The following is a 24,000-nucleotide window of genomic DNA, read 5'->3' on the forward strand; positions in this document are numbered from 1 at the left end:
AGGGGAATCTTCCCAGGCGTGGTCAGTGTGCAAAATTCCACACCGAGTGCAGCAATGATTCGTCCAGGAGATTTAAAAAGAACTCGGACAAACAGCAAAGGAACTGGTCACTGGAAGGGGGGCAAATACTTTTGCAAAAAAAACTGAACCCAAACTTATAGCTTTTACCTCTGAAACTGGAGACTCCTTCCATAAATATTAAGTAAACATCTCCTTACAGAAAACATTAGTTTATGTGAAGCATCCACTGTTACCATGGAAACCATAATGTGTTCATGGAAACCTGGGAAACACCTTCTGACCAATCAGGATCGAGAATTCAGGTGTAAAATGAGAACATGTGCTCTGTGTGTGTGTGTGTGTTTATGTGTGTGTTTGAGTTTGACCAGAAGGGGGCAGTGTTTATCTCATATTGCTGATCACCTTGTGATATTTGGAAGACTTCAGTCTGCAAGCAAAATGACAGACTTTTGGTATTTCAGGCCTGAAATATTGAGTGTGTGTGTGTGTGTGTGTGTGTGGTCGCCTGTCTGTCTCCAGATTAACAGCCCTCACCTACAGCACACGCCTGACGCTGCTTCTATATGAGGAATCAAGCGAGTCTATGATAAAGTCTTACAACAAACCTGTTATTAAAAACACAGTGTGTGTGTGTGTGTGTGTGTGTGTGTGTGTATGTGTGTATGTGTGTGTGTGTATGTTTCTCCTGGCAGACAGTACAGCTGTGTTTATTCTATCTTTGTTATGTTTATTGTTGCTGGAGAGGTAGTGGGAGACGCAGACGTGTGTAACGCCTGTGTGTGTGTGTGTGTGTGTGTTTGTGTAAGATGGCTGACAATTAAAACGTCAGCCACAAGGAGTTAAAAATTCCAGCTTGTCAACACTCAATCCACAGCTGTCAGTGACACACACACACACACACACTATGGGTTTGTTTAAAATGTATTAGCATGTATTAGCATGTTTGCAGTTTTTCTTTCGTCTTGCATAATTAGCTTTTACGTATTAGCGTGTATGTAGTACATTTTCGGTTGAATATGTGTTAGCATTCGTTAGCATCTTTGTAATATTTTCTGCCTCCTGTATTAGCATGGCTACAAACAGTTTTAGCGTACGTAAGTAGCTTGATTAGCGTAATAATGTGTATTAGATCTGTAATCATTTTTTGCCTAATGATATTGGCTTTCCTGGGTTAACGTTCATAATAATATATGGTTTGTTTAATATTATCTTCCCATCTATTAGTGTGTTTGAGCTTTAGCTTATTAGCATACACTTTTTTAGCGTAGCATGATTAGCTTTATAACATATGTTTTCATTTATTACTAAAAACAATGTAAGTACACATAGGACACGTATATTAGCTTTAAATTCATTAAAAGCCACATGCTACGCTCCGGTTAACATCCGACCTCTGGGTTTTTGAACGTGATCCGGGTTTTTGATCCCTCACAGAACCGGGTTCTGCGGTTCTTCAAAAGAAAACCCGTGTCTTTATTCCTCTGGTTCTCTTTATTTTGCTCTCAGTAGGAGGTGAAGGCCTGTGGTGATGAAAGCAGAGCCTGGACAGAGATAACATTGCTGCTGTAATACATTCCAAACCCCCAGTGAAGAGCTCACACACACACACACACACACACACACTGCAGTAACGCTGTTGTTTCACCGTCAGCAATCAGCAGCACCGTATATTCCTCCGAGGTCAGGTTTAAACATCTTGTGTAGACTTCAAGTAATGTCCACACACACACACACACACACACACACACACACACTGATGCAGTCTCTACAAATCTTGGCCTGCCAGTGCTCCCTATTGTTTGCCTGTGAGTGTTTTCACACAGCGTGACTCCCAACAGATGGTCAGCAGTGAGCTCTGTGTGTGTGTGTGTGTGTGTGTGTGTGGTGGCCTTGCCTGAGGCCCCCGCTCACAGGGGACCGTTGGGCTCTTATCTCGCACAGAACATATGCAGCATGTATGGCCATGGTCACCAAGCGGCTTACGGAGGGAGAAGGAGGGGGTGGGAGGTGGGGGCGGGGGTGTGGTGTGGTGTGAAAGAAAAGGTCTGTCTTCTCTCTTTTAGCCAAAAGGAAAAATAACATAGCTCCATGCTTTTTTTTTTCTTGCTTTTTTTTTTGGAGCTACGTGACACGGAGAGTTATTTCAAGATACACTCGCCGGCCAGTTTATTAGGAATACCTGCACACCTGGACGTTACCTAATCAGCCAATCGGGTGGCAGCGATGAAAAGCAATACAGATGCAGATAGATGTCAAACAAAATGTGTCATCTTGACGAGTTTGATCATAGGGATGTTGGTGCCAGATGGGCTAGTTTGAGAAACTGCTGACCTCCTGGGAATTTCACACAGAACACAAAACAAAAAATGTCCTGTTCCGTCAGAAGGAACCAAAGAAGTCCTTGAAGAAGACCAAAGAACTCGTTTTTAAATTCTGTAAGTTCTGGGACCATTACAGAGTACCTCCTTCTCTGGAGCAAGAACTAAAAAAGGTTCCTGGACTGATGTCTGAGGAAACAGGACTTAAAGTTCTTAAATTCATCCAAAAGTTTTATGTGTGTCTGTGAAAGTTCCTGTGGTGGAAATTCACCAAATGTTCTTGGAATCCTTGAGTCTTGATGGTTTGTTGTTTACTCACAGAATGAGGTAATATGGATGGAACCTTGGTCTTGATGAGTGACTTCATGCAAGTGGATGAAGTTCAACTGGTTATTCTGGAGGTTAGGATACAGAACCGGATTGGACTAGTTACAAGCATCTGGAAAAGGACATTTCATCACATTTTATTCTTCTCTTGTCCTTCTTCATCCTCATAATATCCCCTGATTGTCTAATAAAGTCGTGGCAACATTCTTCATCTCTCCCCTCTATTGTTTTTTCTCCTTCAATCTCTCTATCCTTCTTTTGCTCTCTTCCTGCACAGAAAGGATAAAGAGGAAGTGGCACAAGGGGGCAGCCGCCACTGTTTCCACATGACCCTCCTCCCAAAAAAACACAGCGGTTCTTTGTCAAAGCCTCCTCTGTCCTCCGTGTGTGTGTGTAAACCACTTACCACTACCCCCAGCTTGAGCTCAGACCAACTGTGAGCACTCGACCGAGAACCAGCCGAGGATTAGCAATGGCTGTGAGAGGTTCAACACACACACACACGGAGGCAGAGGATGGTGTTTTATTTAATATGTCCTCACATGCAGATCTCTGGTAATTTGCATAGATATGCTAAAGCATAAGAATTAATGAGATACAGCTTACTGGGATGTGTGTTGCGAATACACTTTGTGTGTGTGTGTGTGTGGGTGTGTATAGGCTGGTGTGTAGACATAACTATATCACCACCTGTCAAACCCCAGCCCCTCAGCCCCCTCCTTGCTTCCCTCCTCCCTTTTTTCACCATCTAACTGGTTCAATCAATAACCCTGTGAGCATGCAAAGGCCTCTCCTGGTTTGTATCCTCCATAGAACCGTGCTGTTGCTGAGAGCGAGAGAAAAAAAGAAAGGGGAAGTTAAAGCAAAGGAAAATGAGCAGACAGACAGTCTCTATTGACTGCACCCAGTGCAAGGCTCTTTACAGGATCCGTTTATCAGCCAAGACAAGCACAACAGTGGAGCGCAGTGTGAATACATCAGCCCCGAGCAAGGTTCATACAACACGCTATCACATGAGACAAAATGTTTTTCTGTGTCTCTTTGTTATGCACACATACACAGTCTCATGTGAGGGAGCAGGGCATCCATTACTTAGTTAACCCCTGGCTTGCAGAGCTGTAACCCCTGTTGAGTGTGTTACATGCCTGTGACTAATTATATGCTTTTTTGTGCACATTCTCCTGCCTCTGGCAATGTTCCACTCATTCCCTTCCATAACCCAGGCTCTGAGTACAACAGTTCACCCAGCACCTGCTATAACCAAACCTCTGTCCCCAGCAGTGCACTCACTACACTTCAAATCCAAGCTTCTGAAATGTATACTGCAGCAAATTCCCAAGTACTAGACCCAGGAGCCACCATATTCCAGTTTCTGTATAAAATACTACCCATCCCCATTCAAGTCTAGACTCTGTATCCAATACTAGACTCACTATCCTCCATGTCCTAGATTCTCTATCCCATACCCCATCAAAATCTAGCTTCCAAATCCCAGTTTCTCTATCCCATTTTCTATGAAGATATAGACTCCATACCCAAGACTAGCCTCACTAACCTCCATATCCCAGTTTCTGTATCCATACCCCAACAAAATCTAGACTCTGTATCTAATACCAAACTCACTACCCTTCATATCCCAGTTTCTCTATCCCATACCCCATCAAAATCTACCCTCCAAATCCCAGTTTCTCTATCATATCTATTATCTATTTATACTAGATCTACTACCCACCACACCTAAGCTCTACAGTATCTACTATGTGTCAAAATCTCTGCACCCAGTAGTCTCATTATCAGCCATATCCCAGCGTCTGTAACCAATACTGTACCCACTACTCTCCAAAACCCAGTTGAACCAAATATTAGCCTCACTACGCACCACATCCAGGACATTTACCCAACAGTGTGCTCACCACCCATCAAAATCCAAAAAGTAGCCAATATTAGGATTCATTACCCATAAATATACTGTAACCAAACCTGTACCTACCATCCTTTCAGGTTTGTTCTCAATACTACACTACCTGCTATATCCTAGAGTCTTTATGCATTACTCTACCAAATCCCATCAAGGTCTAGTTTGTGTATCCAGTATAAGACTCACTACATGCCAGCTTCTGTAGCCAATACCTAACCCCATCATGAAGCCAAATTTCTATCCAAATAATAGATTCAATAAACAGTAACCAAAAATATACCCACCACCCATCAAAAACCAGTCTTTGTACTCAATATTACACTTATTATCCACCCAGCTTTTTACTAATACTGTACACACCTCCTGTGAATACCCAGTCTGTATACCCAATAGACTGTCCATCATATCCCAGGTTCTGTATCCAATACTCTACACAACCCTATCAAAATCTAGTCATTGTATCCAGTGCTATTCATAATACCCCCAAATCCCATCTTTGGTAACTAACAAGGTACCCCAAACCCCGTAGAAATCTATACTTTGTTTTCAATAATGGACTTGCCACCCCATCCCAGTTTCTGTAACCAGTACTACACCCACCATCCATCACCTCCCAACCTTTCTCTAAGACACCATGTCAAAATCCAATCTCTTTGCCCAATCCCTGACTCATAACCTATCCAAAATCCAACTTCTCCACCTAATGCATCACTCATTGTATTGGGATAGATCCAGTCTTTGATAGATCCCAAGTCTCTGTGTCAACCTCTCTCCACACCATTTCCCAATACCCAGTCTCTAGACCTAAAACCTCCACCACATTACAACATAGACTTCTTTTCCTTCCACTTCTCATTACCCAGCCTCTACACCAAACACCCCACCCACTGCCCAGAAAATCCAAGCATCTCTTCACAATACTCATCAATATAACAGGCCCTGTACTCCATCATCTCTGCCGTCCTGCACTCTACCCGCCCTTTTCCCATTGGCCAGACCACAATGTGCTGTAACACATTACCACTACATTAAACATTTTCATTCTCTTCTCCGCACCCTGACCTGCCTCACCCTTCGGTGAAGGACTGAATGCATTATTACCTCTCTTTCCCTTGTACTGAAATATCAGTGTATATTTCAGTCTGTCTGCCTCTGCCCTCTGGTCTCGGCTGGCTTATTACATATGTCAGAGTATAGAGAGAGTGGAAGAGAGTGGCCTGCAGGTTTGATTATTAGAGGGCAGCTTGTCTATTTGAGGCTAGTCAGGCTGTAGCCATTGTAATCCAGTGTCTTGCTACACGCTGAGAGGCTTTCTGCATTACATTTCCTTTTATGAATACCTAATGGCCGAGGCTCTCTCTCGCTTATGATCTCTATAAATGAATGCAGCTGGGGAATTAATGCTCGAATGAGAACACATATATTATTTGTCTAAGGAGCAAGGGTGTTGGTCAAATTATGAACAGGGGAACGTGAGAGAGAGAGAGAGAGAGAGTGTTGGAAAAAGAATCCGGATTGAATACCGAGGATAGCATCTCTTTCATGCAAAAGGTTACAACACAGATGGAATAAAAAGTGTATCTAGTCGTGTGTGAGTGCTCGAAAGATGCTGCAGAGGTCTCAGATTTCTAGCCTTTGTGTGCATCCTGTTGTAATGTTTCTCTCTCTCTCTCTCTCTCTCTCTCTCTCTCTCGGCTCTTGATTGCTCTGTGACTTGCTGGTGTGTGACGGCGCACTGCTGGGTCAGGAGTATTGATCAGCCATGCTGGGTGCTGAAGGTACACCGATTTTGCATTTTATATGTTTAGATCTGCCTGCGTGGCACTCGCTGACCTCGCACAGGCCCAGCTGTGCTGATTTACTGACCCAACACAAAGTCAACCACTCGAACAGATTCACTCCAGCAGTTTCACCCACACTTGTTTAGTGTTTTCGCTGTTAATAAATGAATAAACCCAAGACATTATCACCAGGCTTGTACTGGAAATGTTGGGCTTTCCTTTCCATTTTTACTTCTATTACATTTTGGAAAATGTGCTTGTGATCGTTCTTTTTCCTGAGAAATATCTGCTTCTTCTCAGACCAAAGACTTCCCGGGAATTTCCCAGAATTGTCCTAGGTTTTTGTCTTAGCATGTGCCAAGATAGCATCTTGTAAAGAAAACTGCAAGCCCCGCCTCTCACTCTGTAAATATTCAGATCATCTTAATTTATCGCCATATACATATTAAGAGTATCACTTAAACATGAAGACGAACAGAAAAATTACAGAATTATAAGATTTGGCTTAGACTTTAATATGGAAGTAATGAAAGTGCAAACACACCTTCGTGTTCTCCTGAAAGAAATAAAACGTCCACATTGTTTATATTGTTAGTTCCTTATACTTTATCATGTCTAGTTTCATCTAGATCGATTGCTCTGTCACCCTGGGATTTTGCTTGGATTTTGCTGAGATATTGCCAGGATTTTGCAGAGATTTTGCTGGCTTTTGCCTGGATTTTGTCTGAATTTTGCTGTGATTTTGTCGGAATTTTGATAAGATTTTGCCAGGATTTTGCCAGCTTTTTGTATGGATTTTTCTGTGATACTTCTGTGATTTTGGCTTCCAGTTATCCATGTTTTGATTTATAATTTGTGTTAAGGTGTTTGTTGAGTTTTGAGTTGCTCAGTGTGTGTGTGTGTGTGTGTGAGAAGCTCAATACTCTGACCTTGCTTCTACACGCGGTGTATTTGCCCTGACTGTTTAACTTCCTGATAGGAACCTGTTACACTGATAACACACACTTGCTCCGAGTGTGAGAGCAAGTGAGCTGTGATACGCGGTGTGAAAGTGTGTTTGAGTGTGTGTGTGTGTGTGTACTTGTTTTACTGCTGGTCATTCCTGGGAAAGTGTGAACCACCATACTCTTATTTCCACCAGCCCCTGCTTCCTTTTTCTGCCTTTTTTTTTTTTTACCAACAATTAATCAAAGCCTGCTCTCTGTGCTTTGTCGAAATGACACAATCGTACAGCTCTTTAAATTGAGTAATTGCTCAGTTTTTGCGTGGCGAAGGAAGGTGTCCGCTTTCCACCTTGAAAAGATCCTTTCATGTCTGTGGGATTGGCGATGAAACGAAGGGGGGTGGGAGAGAGGAGCTGTATACTTAGCCACCCGTTTGTTCTCCGTCTCCTCCACGCGTTTGTGATCCTGCGGCGGAACGTGAACGTGATTGCTGAGCTGAGAAGGCTTCTCTAACCTCCCCCATGCTAAACCCTCTGTTCGCTGGGAATCTTTTTTTAGTTGTTATTGTTGCTGCTGTAATTTTAAATGCCAGTGTCGATGTATTCATGAGCCTGAAGCGTGCAGATGCCCCTCGCAGAATGTCGCCGAGATACAGATAGCAGAACAGGAACCTTCATGTAGCTGATGTGCAATGAGAAAATGTCACACTTAGAAAAAGGGAAGGAGCGTTTTGACTTCAGATCCTGCCTCCAGTTGGCTCGAATTGTTCGAGTCCTGATGGTCTTTCTACCTGACATCTCTGTTCGGTAACAGAACATCATATTATAATGATTCATGGATGATAAAGTGCATTGTGTTCCAGCTAATGTGATCCGTTACCGTGCACGCTAAAAGACGTGATCTTATTTCAGGCCTCCAGACAGGTGTCTGGTTGGGTTTGTTGGGGTTTTTTTTCCCTCCATGCAGTTCTGCTTTCCGCCAGCAGAGGGCATGTGGAGTCTGTATAAGAAGGAGAACCCAGTCTGCATGAAAAGCACAGCGAGGATGAAGGAAATGTTACGGTTTTCATCTGCCTGTCTGCTTGTCACTCCTGGAGGAAAGGAAACATGTTTTGACCCGCTGTAGTATTGATTTATCTCCAGTAACCTCTTTATCCTGTTTGCGGTCATGGTGGATCTCAGGAAAGAACAGGGTGGGAGGGCCGGAATACACCATGCCACACTCACACACTCATTGAGGCTTAAGGATAATTTGAAGTAATTGATCCACATGTGTGTTTATGAGGTCGGAGGAAGCTGGAGAACCCAGAAGGAACCTACACAGATACAAGAAGATTCCATACATATGATGGATCCAACCAGAGCTGGGAGAGACTTCCAGAGCTGTCTTTATATAGGTCTAATTTATTACATTAGGAAACACTTTATGAAGAGCTGAACATGTTCTCACCAAGTCTACATGGGATTCCTCCAGGTTCTCCAGTTTCCTCCCACTGCTCCTGACCGTTAGCGTCTGTGTGCATGGTCTATCCCAGCTTGCATTCTGTGTTCCTGGTTCCTACTGATGATGGTTCCATGTACAGTAGGTTCCTGTCATCTGTCAGTCAAAAACAAAGGGCAGGATTTGCTTGGACTTTAACAGCATTCTAATAAAAACCATGTTTATTTAGGAGCTTTATTTATGCAGTAAAAAAAAACAAATAAAGTAAGATGCTAGTTAAATCATATGGAGTTATGCTAGCCATAGACTATTAAACTAGCTAACCTGGTCTAGCCTCAGTGGACGAGATTAATTCTCATTATCGGCGTATAGAGAAACAACAGGCTTTGAATCTGCTAGGAAGCATTAGCATCAGTTCAGGCATTTTTTTAGAATGCTAAAGCTAAATGTTTACAAATTGCACTTAGAACAGGAGCGGACTGGTTTCTCTAGTCGTTACGCCGAAGCGCGGCAGATTAACCCACAGTGAATTAGCACTGGGAAGAAAACCTACTGTGACAGTGAGAGACGGGGCTTGCTGAATTGGCAGGACAGAGAGAGGCGGGGCTTGCTGAATTGGCAGGACAAATAGAGGCAGGGCTTACTGAATGGACATGACATTGAGAGGTGGGGCTTGCTAAATGGACATGACAGTGAGAGGCGGGGCTTGCTGAATTGACAGGACAGTGAGAGGCGGGGCTTGCTGAATTGACAGGACAGTGAGAGGCGGGGCTTACTGAATTGGCAGGACAGTTAGAGGTAGGGCTTGCTGAATGGACAGGACAGTGAGAGGCAGGGCTTGCTGAATTGACAGGACAGTGAGAGGCGGGGCTTACTGAATTGGCAGGACAGTTAGAGGCAGGGCTTGCTGAATGGACAGGACAGTGAGAGGCAGGGCTTGCTGAATGGACAGGACAGTGAGAGGCAGGGCTTGCTGAATGGACAGGACAGTGAGAGGCAGGGCTTGCTGAATGGACAGGACAGTGAGAGGCAGGGCTTGCTGAATGGACAGGACAGTGAGAGGCAGGGCTTACTGAATGGACAGGACAGTGAGAGGCAGGGCTTGCTGAATGGACAGGACAGTGAGAGGCAGGGCTTGCTGAATGGACAGTACAGTGAGAGGCAGGGCTTGCTGAATGGACAGGACAGTGAGAGGCAGGGCTTGCTGAATGGACAGGACAGTGAGAGGCAGGGCTTGCTGAATGGACAGGACAGTGAGAGGCAGGGCTTGCTGAATGGACAGGACAGTGAGAGGCAGGGCTTGCTGAATGGACAGGACAGTGAGAGGCAGGGCTTACTGAATGGACAGGACAGTGAGAGGCAGGGCTTACTGAATGGACATGATGGTGAGAGGCGGGGCATGCTGAATTGACAGGACAGTGAGAGGCAGGGCTTGCTGAATGGACAGGACAGTGAGAGGCAGGGCTTGCTGAATGGACATGATGGTGAGAGGCGGGGCATGCTGAATTGACAGGACAGCGAGAGGCAGGGCTTGCTGAATGGACATGATGGTGAGAGGCGGGGCATGCTGAATTGACAGGACAGCGAGAGGCAGGGCTTGCTGAATGGACATGATGGTGAGAGGCGGGGCATGCTGAATTGACAGGACAGTGAGAGGCAGGGCTTGCTGAATGGACATGATGGTGAGAGGCGGGGCATGCTGAATTGACAGGACAGTCTAGTTTCTCTAGTCGTTACGCTGAAATGCGGTTGATCAACCTGCAGTGACTTTACAGTGAATTAGCACCGGGAAGAAAACGAAGCTATCGAGCGACAGGTCACGGTTTCCTGTCACAGAGGAACATTATGGAAACCATTACAGTAATAGTTTTAATGCACAGGTTCCCAAAACACCGTCCTGTATTTGAGAATGGTCTGTCCTGCGTATTTTACTGCTTTCCCGGCTTTAACACACCTCATTCAACTAATCACCTAATTACCAGCCCTTCCTGAGTGGAACGAGGTCGGGCAGGAAAAACTATCCAGTGTGTAATGTTCTGGAAACCTGTGGTTTAACAGTTAGTCATGGGGTTTTGTGTTGGAGTAGATTTCACAGCATCAACACTCCCACTGTGAACTAGAAGAGATTATCCACACTTTTTTTTCTTCTTTTTTAACATGTAATGGATCTGGTGTTCTCGGATCGTGATCATGTGGTACGAGTAATAACGAATCTAATAGACTGACATAGACGGTACATCTGTTATGATGCTGCATGAGAATATGAAAGTAAGTTAATGTTAACTCTCAAAAAGAGTTCTATTCTTAGAGAGAGAGAGAGAGAGAGAGAGCGTGAGAGAGAGAGCACTTCGGTACGGCGAGCACTGAGATACACTTCCTTTGGCAAGAATTTACACTTTGCTCATAGACAAAAGCTTGCACTCACTTTTTAACCCTCACACTCTCTCATGCTGCTCTTTGTGTTCAGTTTAACTCTTTTTACCAGAACCCTGATGTTCCATTATCTCAGCGGAATGAAAATGGACTTATGGAACGTTTCCAATCAGTATTAAGAAATGAATGATGTTCAGTGTGTTTTAGACGTGTGTTTTTCCCTCTGTTGGAGAACCTTACACAGAATTTTACTGGTTGAAGATGAAATTTCAGCTGCTTTTTAGATGAACAAACACTCGGAGCATCTCAGAGAGCAGAAATGGGTTCGAGATCAACGTTTACTTTGAAGATACAAAGATTTGCATAGAAAAAAATAACCTGGATCTTTTCTATGAATATATCGCCTTTAGTATTATAGAGAAAAACAGAAATCCTTCTGAAACACTACAAATTCTTAAAGTCCTGAGTGTCTACTGTCATATGAGCTTCAACATTAACCTCCACTGTGGAGAGGAACATGAGAAAGACGTTCAGTCATCAACATGGACACGACCAAAACCATCTATTTGTGTAAAACTAAGTAGGTTAGATTAGGATTCAGTATCTGTATCGATGCGTCCGTAGTCAGGGTGTTGTATCAGTTCTAGACAATATACTGTATCTGGATCCTCTACATCTATATGAGCTTATCATATACGTTCTTGTCCATCACATCTTCTGTTCGGCTTCATTAATCGAAGGAGCCTGTTGTGATTGTTTTGCATAATACCTCAATTACTCCTGCACCCTGGCTAGCAGCATAGCATTGTGTGCGTGTGTGTGCGTGTGTGTGTGTGGTATGTAGTGCTCCACCTTCGCCTCCCAGGGCTTTTATTAGAAACGACACGGCCATTACAGCGAGCCCCGGTGCACAGGTTCCTAACGAGACCCTGAATGGAGCGGCCATTAGAGTGTGTACTGAGAAAATCGATGCAGAGCAGTGCAGAGGAGGACTCGCTGAGGGTTCTCTGGATTTATGGCTGTATTAGCGAAGAGGAAGCTCATGTGTGGGATGTACGCTACAGGATTTGTAGCCCAATTTTATTTCCGACTTGCCCTTTCAAAAGGGCAAGCGCAGGGGTGTGAGAGAGGCTAAACGATTCGTCTTAGGCTTTCCCGGGCCTGGCTCATTTGATTTCGATCTCACACATTTGATTTGTTTGACTGAAAACTTGTAAACGGTGATGAAATTGAGGATAAGCTTTCATATGCGTGGATCTATCCACACTTTCAGTCTTATTTTACTCTTCAGGCCACAGAAGAAAAAAAAAGTTCAGCATGTCCACCTACATCTTTATTTGTGTAATTTTTCAAATTTAACAATTGATTTTACTGCAAAACTCCAGCTTACAGTCTGATGATGAAGCTTGAAAATCTGTTTAAAATATGTCTTAAAGGTATAATCAGTGATTTTAGGTGGAGCTTAAATTGAATTGACAGGGCAGTGAGAGGCGGGGCTTGCTGAATCAACAGGACAGTGAAAAGCGGGGCTTGCTGAACTGACAGGACAGTGAGTGGCAGGGTTTGCTCAATTGACAGGACAATAAGAGGCAGGGCTTGCTGAATTGACATGACAATAAGAGGTGGGGCTTGCTGAATTGGCAGGACAGTGAGAGGCGGGACTTGCTGAATGGACATGACAGTGAGCGGCGGGGCTTACTGAATTTATATGACATGTAAAGGCGGGGCTTACTGAATTTATATGACATGTAAAGGCGTGGCTTACTAAATTGAGAGGACAGTGAGAGTCAGGGCTTGCTAAACTGATAGGACAGTGAGAGGCGGGGCTTGCTGCACTGACAGGACAATGAGACATGCGGTTTGCTGAATTGACAGGACAATAAGAGGCGGGGTTTGCTGAATTGACAATACAGTAAGAGGCGGGGTTTGCTGAATGGACAAGACAGTGTGAGGTGAGGTTTGCTGAATGGACATGACAGTGAGTGGCGGGGCTTACTGAATTTATATGACATGTAGAGGCGTGGCTTACTGAATTGACATGACAGTAAGAGGCGGGGCTTGCTAAATTGATATAAGAGTGAGAGGCAGGGCTTGCTGAATTGACAGAAAGGTGAGAGACAGTGCTTACTACATTGACTGACAGTGAACGGTGGGGATTGCTGAATTAACAGGTCTGTGAGAGGCGGGGCTTGCTGAATTGACTGACAGTGAAAGGTGGGGATTGCTGGTCTGTTAGAGGTCTGTGTGAGGCGGGGCTTATAGAACTGGCAGGTCTGTGAGAGGCGGGGTTGATGAATTGATTCTGAATAGTTGAATTCATTGAGGATTTTATTCTGCTTTTAGCTTTTTTTCCCTGAATTATTTAATTGAAAGTGTAGGGAAATTCATTACAAAATAATTACAAAATAATTACAAAATAATTACAAAATAATTACTGATGTTTTCTTTTCTCTTTTTTTGAATGGTTTAGGATGTTATTTGTCGCCTCATGTTTGCCAAGCTTAGTTCTGTGGTTTTGAAGATTGGGGCGTTGGTTGTGAACTTGCCAAGCAAAAAAACCTCAACAGCCGGTATGTTTCATCAGTTGAACACGCCCTTTCATGCAAACGCAAAGCTTTTCTTTTTCTGTCAGAACAACTGAGCAAACATTCATGGATTTGAACTGTCACATAACAGACACCTGAGCACATGTCCTGTGAATCAGCGTGTGTGTTTATGATAAGATCTTAACGGCTGTCGAGGCAAACAATGCCTTTACTTCCTTTTATAACATTGACATGGCTCCTCTATGCTTCCTACTTGGCTCTATTCACTTACAAACACACCAATACACACACACACACACACACCATGGTCAGCTGAGGTCAGGGCCATGCTGGGAGGCAGACGGTTAAGCAGTCAGCTCACCCCACTGTGACTGCCCAGCCAGGCAGGAAGTGCAAATCGATTGCACTTACCCTTTTCCTGTTCCTGCATCCCCGGGGTCACAGGCTGCAAAGCGTCGAGGGCCACAACAGGGGAAGAAACGATAAAAGAACAGGAATGGGAATGGACATCTCTTTATTTTTAACAGCTTGTTCTTACAAATGTGTTCTCATAAATCTGTTTCTTTATCTTGAGCTTTGATATAAAAGCGTACAGCGCTCACGGCTCATGGGCGTGCTACTCTAGAGCGAACACTCTCACACTCTGTGTTTTGGAGGTCAGCGCTGAAAGAAGGCTCTAGTAGAGGTGTGGATTAAAAATGCAAACCATAATTATTTCAAAGTGTGATGGGCGTCATACTTCAGTCATACGTGTGAAATGGAACATGCTTCCATATTAGAAAGGCAAAGATGAAAAAGCTAAAAAAGTAAAACACACACACACACATAACTACAAGTGCCATTATGTTAATGCCCACATTCTGTATGTCCATCCATCCATTTTCTATACCCACTTTATTCCTAATTAGGGTCACAGGGATCTGCTGGAGCCTGTCCCAGCACACATTGGGCAAAAGGCAGGGGTATACCCTGTCCATCACAGGGCCACACATATATTCAGACAACCAAACACTCTTATGGGCAATTTAGAATTACCAATCAACCTAATGTACAGGTTTTTGGACTGTGGGAGGAAACCAGAGTAAGGCAGGCACAGGGAGAACATGCAAACTTCATTGCTGAGAGGCAACAGTGTTACCCACTAAGCCACCCTGCTGCCCTTCTGTATGTCCTTTTCGGTATAGTTAAATATATTAGTAATTACATTTCCCATCACATTTGAGTTTTTGTTCCATTTTAAAAGGATCTAATGGATCAGACGCTCTGATATTCAACAATAATCAGAAATTAATTCCTCCTCCTCCTCCTCTTCCCTCTCCTTTCCCATGGTATAAATATGATTAAATTAAATAACTTTTCAGATCCTCTGTACAAAAAACTCACGGCATTATCAGAGCAGCGCACGTCCTCGTGCTAAAGGTCACTTCCTTGTGTTCCCAGTCACGTCCTGTGACTCATTTCTCTCTCCATCTGCAGTGAAACCTGAAGTCAGCAGTCTCTCATTAAACAGCGCTGACCCGAGCGAAACAGTCCCGAACTCCGCATACTCTTCGCTCGAGCGGGTCTTACCACGCCGCGCCGCACGCGCTCGCACGAGCTACAGAACCTGCCTCGTCCAGTTAGGGTCAACATGTTTCAGTTAAATATGGAAAAGAAAATATATACTTTTCCTGCAGGAAATTGTTGCAGAAGTAGATGCTCTTGAGTCAGTTTTAATGTAATTTATTATAAATAGCAATGCAGAGGGGGTGTTAGTTTTAATCTGAGAGAGAAAAATCAAACAAAATCTTATTATTTATTTAGTAGTCCCTGTCACATGACCTTCAGAAGCTTGTCAGACAAGCCGGAAAAGTTAGGAATAGCTTGCGAATGGAATTGTTACCTCTGATTGGACAAGACATCTGTCACTCAAGATATATGGAAGTAGGAAATTGTGTATCTAACTTTATTTCTTGTACGTGTGGATTAGTGCAACTTTAAATCTTTTAAAGAAAATAAGAAACATACACCGATCAGGTATAACATTCTGAGCACTGAGAGGTGCCGTGAATAAGACTGATGATCTCCTCATCATGGCACCTGTTAGTGGGTGGGATATATTAGGCAGCAAGTCAACATTTTGTCCTCAAAGTTGATGTTAGAAGCAGAAAAAATGGACAAGCGTAAGGATTTGAGCGAGTTTGACAAAGGGCCAAATTGTGATGGCTAGATGACTGGATCAGAGCATCTCCAAAACTGCAGCTCTTGTGGGGTGTTCCTGGTCTGCAGTGGTCAGTATCTATCAAAAGTGTCCTTTATGTCCTGTTAGTATACTTTAATTCCTGTATCCTACAGGACTTAAAGGATCTGCTGCTAACATCTTGGTGCCAGATACCACAGCACACCTGCAGGGATCTAGTCCCTCGATGGGACAGGTCTGTTTTGGGAGCAAAAGGGGGACCAACACAATATTAGATGGTCATAATGTTATAGCGGTGTATATATTTATATTTATAAGAAAATGGAGTTCATTCAGCACTGCTTTGAGGAAGGATGTTCATATGGCGTGATTTTGGATAAACTGATAGCGTATCATGGCGTAAAGATTAGTTTGTGATCTCTAAAAACACACACTAACATGCGCTAGCCTCATACGTTGTTGTTATACACTCTTAAAAATAAAAGTTCTTAAATGGTTCTTCATCTTTAGGGTGTGTGGTTCTATGAGGAACCTTTAACACCCATGGAACGTTTCCAATGAACAGAAGGTTCTTTGTAGTGGAGAAAGGTTTGTTAGACTATTGAAATGTTCTTTATGGCACTAAGGAAAAAATGGGGTTCTTTTAAGAACCATTGTCTAAAGCATCACTCGAAAACCCCTTTTTTGGTTCTTCCAGGAACCTTTCTTTCTTTCTTTCTTTCTTTCTTTCTTTCTTTCTTTCTTTATTTATTTATTATGTTTTTGCTGTCTAAAATGGAAAACTTTCATTGAAGGCTTCAATATAGAACCTTTAAAGTTCAGTTTTAGTAAATTAACTATTAAAAGGTTTATACATACTCTAAATACATAAATAAATAAATATTCGTTAAATACATACTGAGATCTTTCCAAATAACTTGTTTGTAGATCCAGAAAAGGAACCTTCAGTGGTCTCACCAAGTAAACGTGGATAACATGGCTGTGTGAACTCCTCTAAATCCAGACTTACTTATAAAGATGTTATAGTTGTCTAAATCTAGACCCCTTAAGGGTTCCTCAGGGTCCCTCTGGAGCTCTCTGAAACGTTCTAATTAGCCATTTTACAAAGCTAAGGGTGTTTAACTCGCCAACAAACCCTTACAAGACTATTAAGAATGTACTGTGTGTGTGAGCTCCATCTCCTGATGCTGGTGCTGTGTTAGGAAAGGAGGATGAAGGGAGAGAGAGAGAGAGAGAGACAGAAATAGAAGTGATGGTTTCTTTGAGCATTGCCCAGATGGAAGTAAGATGTCAGAGTATGTCAATACAATTGACCAGTCCAGCTGTAGGCTGGAACTAGCCCCAGGTCTGGTTTTTGGTGATGTTGTTGTTGTCTGCTTCTGTCTCTTTTAAATCAACAGATTAATGAAACAGTATTGAGAGATTTCTTTTTTGTTATTATTACATACACTATACTATTATTATTTATAATAATCACAGGTACGAGTTTGTCTCCACATTTATCCTATTACCATTTCATTCCTCCACCTGTCTGTCCTGTCTTTACTGACCTCGCTGACCTCTGCGGCGTACAATCTCGCCTCTTTTCCCTGTCATTCGTGTGTAATGAGTAAAATATGCACGGCTCCCGCCGTCTCCGGCGAGTTTAATTAGGCGGGCGAGTGGCCGAGGCTGAGTGGCGTGCGGTGGTACTGAAAGCCTGTGTCTCGAGGCTGTAGTGTCTGGAAGCTGCAGGGAAGAGGACACAGCGACGGTAGGTGGTAAGGGACGTGACCCACGTCGAGCTCTTCTGCTCTCATTAGAGGTGGCGTGACAGCGGTCGGTGTTTGTCCCTTACAGGAAGTTCAGAGCTAATTAGGCTCAGGAGGACGGCTGGACGGGTCGATGGGGTCTGTTCAGCCAGTGACTAGCCTCCTGTTTGAGCATATTTACTCATCAGCCTCTTAAGCAGCATGTGTGTGTGTGTGTCTTCCATATCAAATGCATTATCATGCAGGGACTTGTGTTAAAATGTGAGCTTGTCTACAATACTAATTGGCTTTATATCGGGCTCGCTTTCTTCGCCAGTTCCCATTAAGTCTGTAAAACAGCTTTAAGGCAGGATTAAAAACCCGAGACAGCTGATAAATAGTTCCCTTTTTAGCTCAACCCCCAAAGCCTTGACTTGTAGTAATATGTAGAACACCTAACGTCGAATATTTCTAATTGTTCATGCCTGGAAAACCCCGTTAAAGCATTCAGTATATATGTACTTAATATATTCTTGGCTTCTGCATATTTTTTACAATTTTTTTTTTTATTTTAATAGTTCACGCCGTTTTCTTAATCCACCCGCTCCAGGCTTTACAAACCGAAAAAACATTAAAAATTAATCGGCCAAAAAATAAATGACAACTTCTCCGTGTCGTATAGATCAACGCAGCTGAATGTCGTCGGGTGTTAATATTTTAATATGGAGAAAAGAATACAGTTCTAAACCAGGTGAGGTTTCTGTTCTTGGCCAAATCTGTTATTAAGCTCATGTGTCACGTGTCATGAGATGCTTTTCTGCTCACCACGCCTTTAAAGAGGGATTATTTTTAATGCAGCTTTTTGTCAGCTCTGGCCTGTTTCACTGACATGGATGTTTTTTGTTTTTCGTACCACTTTGAGATTCTCAAACTGGTTCCCGATGACCACAACACGGTCGAGATCACTGCCATTTTTGTGTTTTTCTGCTAGCTTGTGTAGAAGAACTGAGGGCAAGAAGCCTTTATCATCACCACGCATACCTTATGGCACAGTGGAATTCTTTTCTTCGCATATCCCAGCTGAGGTCAGAGCGCAGGGGCAGCTATGAGACAGCCCACCTGGAGCAGAGAGGGTTAAGGGCCTTGGTCAGTTGCCCGACAGTGGAGCTTGGTGGTTCTGGAGCTTGAACCCTGATCCTCTGATCAACAACCCAGAGCCTTAACCACTTGAGCCACCACTGCCCCAATGTGTATTTCTTTATGTATTCGTGATTTCCATTGATACTGATATATTTAGCTGTATCTGTTACCCACGTAGCATTTTCCTTGCTGTTTGTCCTTTTTTTCCTCTAATCTCACACACTCTGTGCAGCTGTTGTCAATTCCGTGAAATTAGCTCTCTAATTTATAAAGACACAAAAGACTTCATCTCTTATTAAGCAACGCTTTATCTCATATTTCTGATCACGACCTCGCGTCTGGTGACTCACCGAGTCGCTCAAGTCGTTCCACTGAAAGTTGCTGGAGGATAAAGCGGCTCGAATCCGGTCTCGTTTAGTGGATGGACCTGGAGAAGAGTTGTAAAGTGCGGACTGTAAGTTGCGAGTGTGTTTGTAGGTGGATTCCCTTGACACGCACAAAACTGGTGTGTTTACCTGCAGATATTTATACGTTGAGGTCGAAGCCCTGTGTGTAACGCAGTCATGGTTGCTGCTCGCGGCGTTGTGTGGAGGTTGTGTGTGGAACGTGGAGATGATGCGCTAGCTGAGAGCCTGCAGGCTAAAGGTCACTGTGTGAATTTCTCCCACATCGGGCCAGCTTTTCTGCAGCCCAGAGCACTGATGCTGACTATAATCACAACTCCAGTCTATTAGAAAGGAGAAATTAAGATGATGCTAATAGCTAGATTTAGGGCCAGGAAGCTGTGAGTCTCGAATTAGCTCTCGTTACACTTTTCACACGGAGACTAATCCCAGGTTACCTTCCCCCGGGTTTAGTGGAATGTTTAATTCGAACTTATCCATTTCCTGTTACATTTAACGTCATAAAATGTCCATGAAGTTCTCATTCTGTTGTCATTCTTTTTCTAGATGAGTCGTTCCTTCACCAACCTCGGTTTCTTTCTCACTTCAGAGGTTAATAGCATGAAAAAGCTCATGAATTCTCACTACCATGTAGTTTCAATCTACTCAAGACTCTCCTGTCACTAATTATCAAGCAATCTCACTCACAAACCAAGTTTAGCATAATCCGAATTGCAAAGGTACAGTACATTTCATGTGGTAGCTTATTGGTTAAATAGGGGTTGGATTACTGATCGGAGGGTTGTGGGTTCAAATCCCTGGACCACCAAGCTACTGTTGCTGGGCCCTGGAGCAAAGCCCTTAACCCTCAAGTGCTCAGTTGTATGAAAAATGAGATAAAGTCACCCCAGATAAGGGCGTCTAACAATTCCCTACACTGTCAGAAAAAAAGGGTACCACGGAGGTACAATTTTGTTCCTAGGGGAACAAAAAATATAACGGTACCTTTAAAGGTCCTTAAGGTACAATTATGTTCCCAAAATGAGTTATGACTAGAGGTACATAATTGTACCTTTCAGGGTACCACCCCAGCGATGGCCACCTTTACCTTAAAAGGTACAGTTTTGTACCTTTTTTGTGTAAATATAAATAAAAGTTTATTAGCAGTTCATGCGACGGCTAATCGAGCCATGTCTCTGAAAAACAGAAAAGCTTGAGCCAGGTTTTTGCTGGTGTTTGTGGTTAGCCTTTAATGAAGTCCATCTCAGTGTTAGCGTGTACACCAGAGCAGCGAACAAGCTGCTAAGCAACTCGCACATCAAATAAATCACTCAGGAATTTGGTATCTAGTCATCATGTCCTTCTCATTCTGTCTACAAAGCTTGGTGAAAAATGCCTCTCTCCTCGAGAGGAGTAATTAGGGCCGGCGCATGTTTATTTTTAGGCACCTGTGTGCATCCTGTGTTTTTGGACGTACTGAGCTCTCGCTTCTGGGCCTCGCGGTTTTTCTGTCTGTCTGTATCCTGGAGGAAGTCATGTTTATTTCATCAGCCCGGGGCTTTTCCTTTTGTCGCGTGATGGCACGGCAGATCGGCTGCCTATCTCGCCGAGCTCGTCAATAGCAGAGCCATCAGCAGCACTTTGAAGTCATCCCCCTCTCCACCTCTCCGCTCGCACATCCCTCTGACAGCTCCTCCTGTTATTTTTCTCTTACGTCCTTTCTTTCCTTTCCTCTCACACTCATCCCGTGTGTCTGTCTCTCACTCCTTCGTTCTCTATCTGTAAACTCCCTGAGTCTCTTTCTTGCTGTCTTTCTTTATCCATTTCTGCTCTGAAGAAGCATCCAGGATCTCGCTGTCATGCGTCGAGGCCTCATCCTTCCTGTCGAAAGGATACGGCTTCTCTTATAAAGTGCTGGAACTGGTTTTATTGTCTGTCGTTTTTTTTTGCATTCTTCTTCGTCTTTACAGTAATCAGAAAAGAAATGTCCCAGTGTTGGAGAAGGCAGAGTGCACTGATCGCTGCGGCATGCTAGTGGAGTGTTGATATAGAGAAATAATCATGTTATGTGTATTAAAGAGTGGTACTTCTTATCCCTTTATTGTTACATTTAATGTTGTGGATTCATACAAGTTCCTCACCATCAAGAGACAGAAGAAATTTACCTCAATAATTTTACCTCACACCATCTTGGAGAATCCTTCCATAAAGGTTAAATAAACCTCTCGGGACGTTTGCTTATAAACGATCTGTTACTATAGAAACAATGACATATTAGCATAAGATAAAAGCAGGAAGGAATTAGTGTTAAGTCTCAGAAATTACGCTGAACTATTAGTTTCTTAGGAGCTCTTGGTTACAAAATGTCACCCAAATGAGGATGAGGTTCCCTTCTGAGGAGCTTGGTTCCACTTAAGGTTTCTTCTTCAGATCATCTCAGGGAGTTTTTCCTCGCCACCATCACCTCAGGCTTCTCATTAGGGATAAATGTTAGGAATAAATAGCAACTATATCATTTTATTCTGAAATCTGAAATCAGGTGTGTGGTCAATATGAGCTCGAGATATTTTCATGTTTATTAGAACATAAAATACATCATCAACACTGACCGCTGCTGTTCTAGAAGATTATTTGTTCTACTAATCACTTCTTTATTCATAGCATATGATAAACATTTCTGTAAAGTATCTAAAGACATGTGTTATGCGTTGCAGAGCTCCACGCTGGAAGAATCGCCTGGGAGCGGTAAAGAGGATGCTCATCAACCGACTACTCCGCTGAGGGACGTTTCCCAGCATGCCCTCGCTCTGTCTGGGGAATCTGGACTCACCTTTACGAGTTCTCATCACTCGAGCGAGGACAGAGTTCGAACACCTTCCAGTAAGTCCATGCAGTTCTTCTCGGTTCTTGAGCTCTTTTGCGGTCTCCTGTTTGATCTTCAGAGGCTCGGACTTCACCTCGTTTAAGTTCTACACAGATGACATCATCACAGAACCTTAGGAATTCTGATGAATGAATCAAAAATTGGCCAAAATGGTTATAGTTTAAAAAATAATAAACAACAGTGACCATTGACCTACATTTGACCATCTAACCAGTGGTTCCTCAGTAGGTCCAGGCTTGGAACTTCACTCTAGGGTTCTTTGTATAGCAAATGAGAAATTGGTTCTACTTAGAACAGTTGGAAAGACGTTCAGTAAACAGCTGATGAAAACTGACCTACATTTATTGACACAGCGGTTCCTCATAATGCTTCTTAGGTTCTTGAAAAGGTTCTTGTTAGAGAACCTTTATAGTAGTAATGTGAATGTCACTATATAAAGCTTCTCTAACAAGAACCTTTTCCAGAATCTAAGAACTCTTGAAGAACCCTTTCTTTTTTAGAGTCTAGTGACAGTCACACATACGAACACCCTGTCAACACATTCATATCACCTTATAATGCATATGTAAGGCGTTCATCACACTTTATTATAATTATTAACTAACATAAGCGTTATAAACTGTTAACGTGATACACTGTATTGGTGTTATGCATTGATAACACCGTTATAACACCTCACATTTGTATAGCGCATCATGAAACTAGCTGGATTTGTTCTTTCTTATAATACACTCTTAAAGGTTCTTAAACACTTCTTTGTCTTTAGGGTGTATGGTTCTATGAAGAACCTTTATCATCCATGGAAGGTTTTCATTACACGAAAGGTTCTTAAACAGTTCCTTGTCTTTAGGATGTCTGGTTCTATGGAATGTTTTCATTCTACAAAAGGTTCTCTGTTGTGCTAAAAGGTTCCTTAGACTATAAAAAAAGGACAAAGGAACAGTTTACTAAAAGGTTCTTTGGGGAACTAAAAATAGTTCTCCTATGACATCACTGCGAAACACTTCTTTCTGGTTCCTCCTGGAACCGTTTAAATCATTCTTATGACTTTAGGGTTCTATTGAGACCTCCGTCTGAGAGGCTAACACTCTGCTGTGTCATTTTAGGCACAGTTATAGTGAAAATAATATGTTTTTATTATAAAATATCCAGTAAGATCTTTATCTTGTCCTTATCATGCAGACAACAAGATCAAAACCAAACCGAATGTGGGTCTGAAGCAGTAAAAGGCGCTAATACGGTCGTTTGTAGATTAGCGAACAGTCAAAGAGCAGGACATGACTTCGCTGAGGTAATAAAAACCAGAAATAATAACATAAACAAACTCCTAGAAACCCCCGAAGGAGACGAGTAAACGAGGAAACCCAAGTGAAAGCTCTGAGATTATAATTTTTGGGGAAAACCAGTACCGAGCTCCAAGAAAACTGGGATGTCTGGTGCTTTCCGGTGAAATAAACCGCGGCTAAGATTCTTCTATGATAAGATGTGAATCGGATTATTTGCATTTTTGTGGTTTGGATTTCAGGCTTTTTAGTTCTTATGTCTGTTGTTTGATAAGCAAATTCCCTTTCCACTCGTGAGCTGAGAAGTTTAATGAGCTTTGCAAATTTTCTGTGTAATCAAGCTTCATGGTTTATCCATCTATTCAAATGAGCACTTTTTTTTTTTTTGGAACTGGTCGGCTTGCTGACAGAACCTGCTTTCAGAGCTAGCGATGTGGCTAACTTAGCTAATTTTCCGTAGGTAATGATGAATAATAATGACTAAATTATGACATTTGGATTTTGATCAAATCTGACATTGGATATAAGATTCAGAAACTGAAATCCTTTATGCTAATTTACTCGCAGCTATCTGGAATAGCTTAATTTTTAAAATATATATTTCTTTCTAGCAGCTAACATTTAGAAATGACATATTTGTTTGTATTAATGTGCATTTTTAATGAGAACAAAGATGAAGAGATGGGATCTATTTAAAAAAAAAAAAAGTCTGACTAGCTTAGCAGATCTCGTA

The 24,000-nt window shown here is 42.7% G+C and overlaps 1 protein-coding gene across 5 annotated transcripts in view; it reads left to right on the plus strand.

Moving 5' to 3' along the window:
- The window catches only part of gse1b (Gse1 coiled-coil protein b), a 237,559-nt gene that overhangs the window by 53,338 nt on the left and 160,221 nt on the right, over positions 1 to 24,000 (plus strand). For all 5 annotated transcript variants that reach the window (XM_058387659.1, XM_058387657.1, XM_058387658.1 and 2 more), the window contains exon 2: positions 21,815 to 21,980. In XM_058387659.1, the coding sequence (XP_058243642.1) occupies positions 21,815 to 21,980 (166 nt within the window). The remainder of the gene's footprint in view (positions 1 to 21,814; positions 21,981 to 24,000) is intronic.

Source organism: Hemibagrus wyckioides, linkage group LG04, assembly GCF_019097595.1.
Source record: "Hemibagrus wyckioides isolate EC202008001 linkage group LG04, SWU_Hwy_1.0, whole genome shotgun sequence".
In the NCBI taxonomy this organism is placed as follows: Eukaryota; Metazoa; Chordata; class Actinopteri; order Siluriformes; family Bagridae; genus Hemibagrus; species Hemibagrus wyckioides.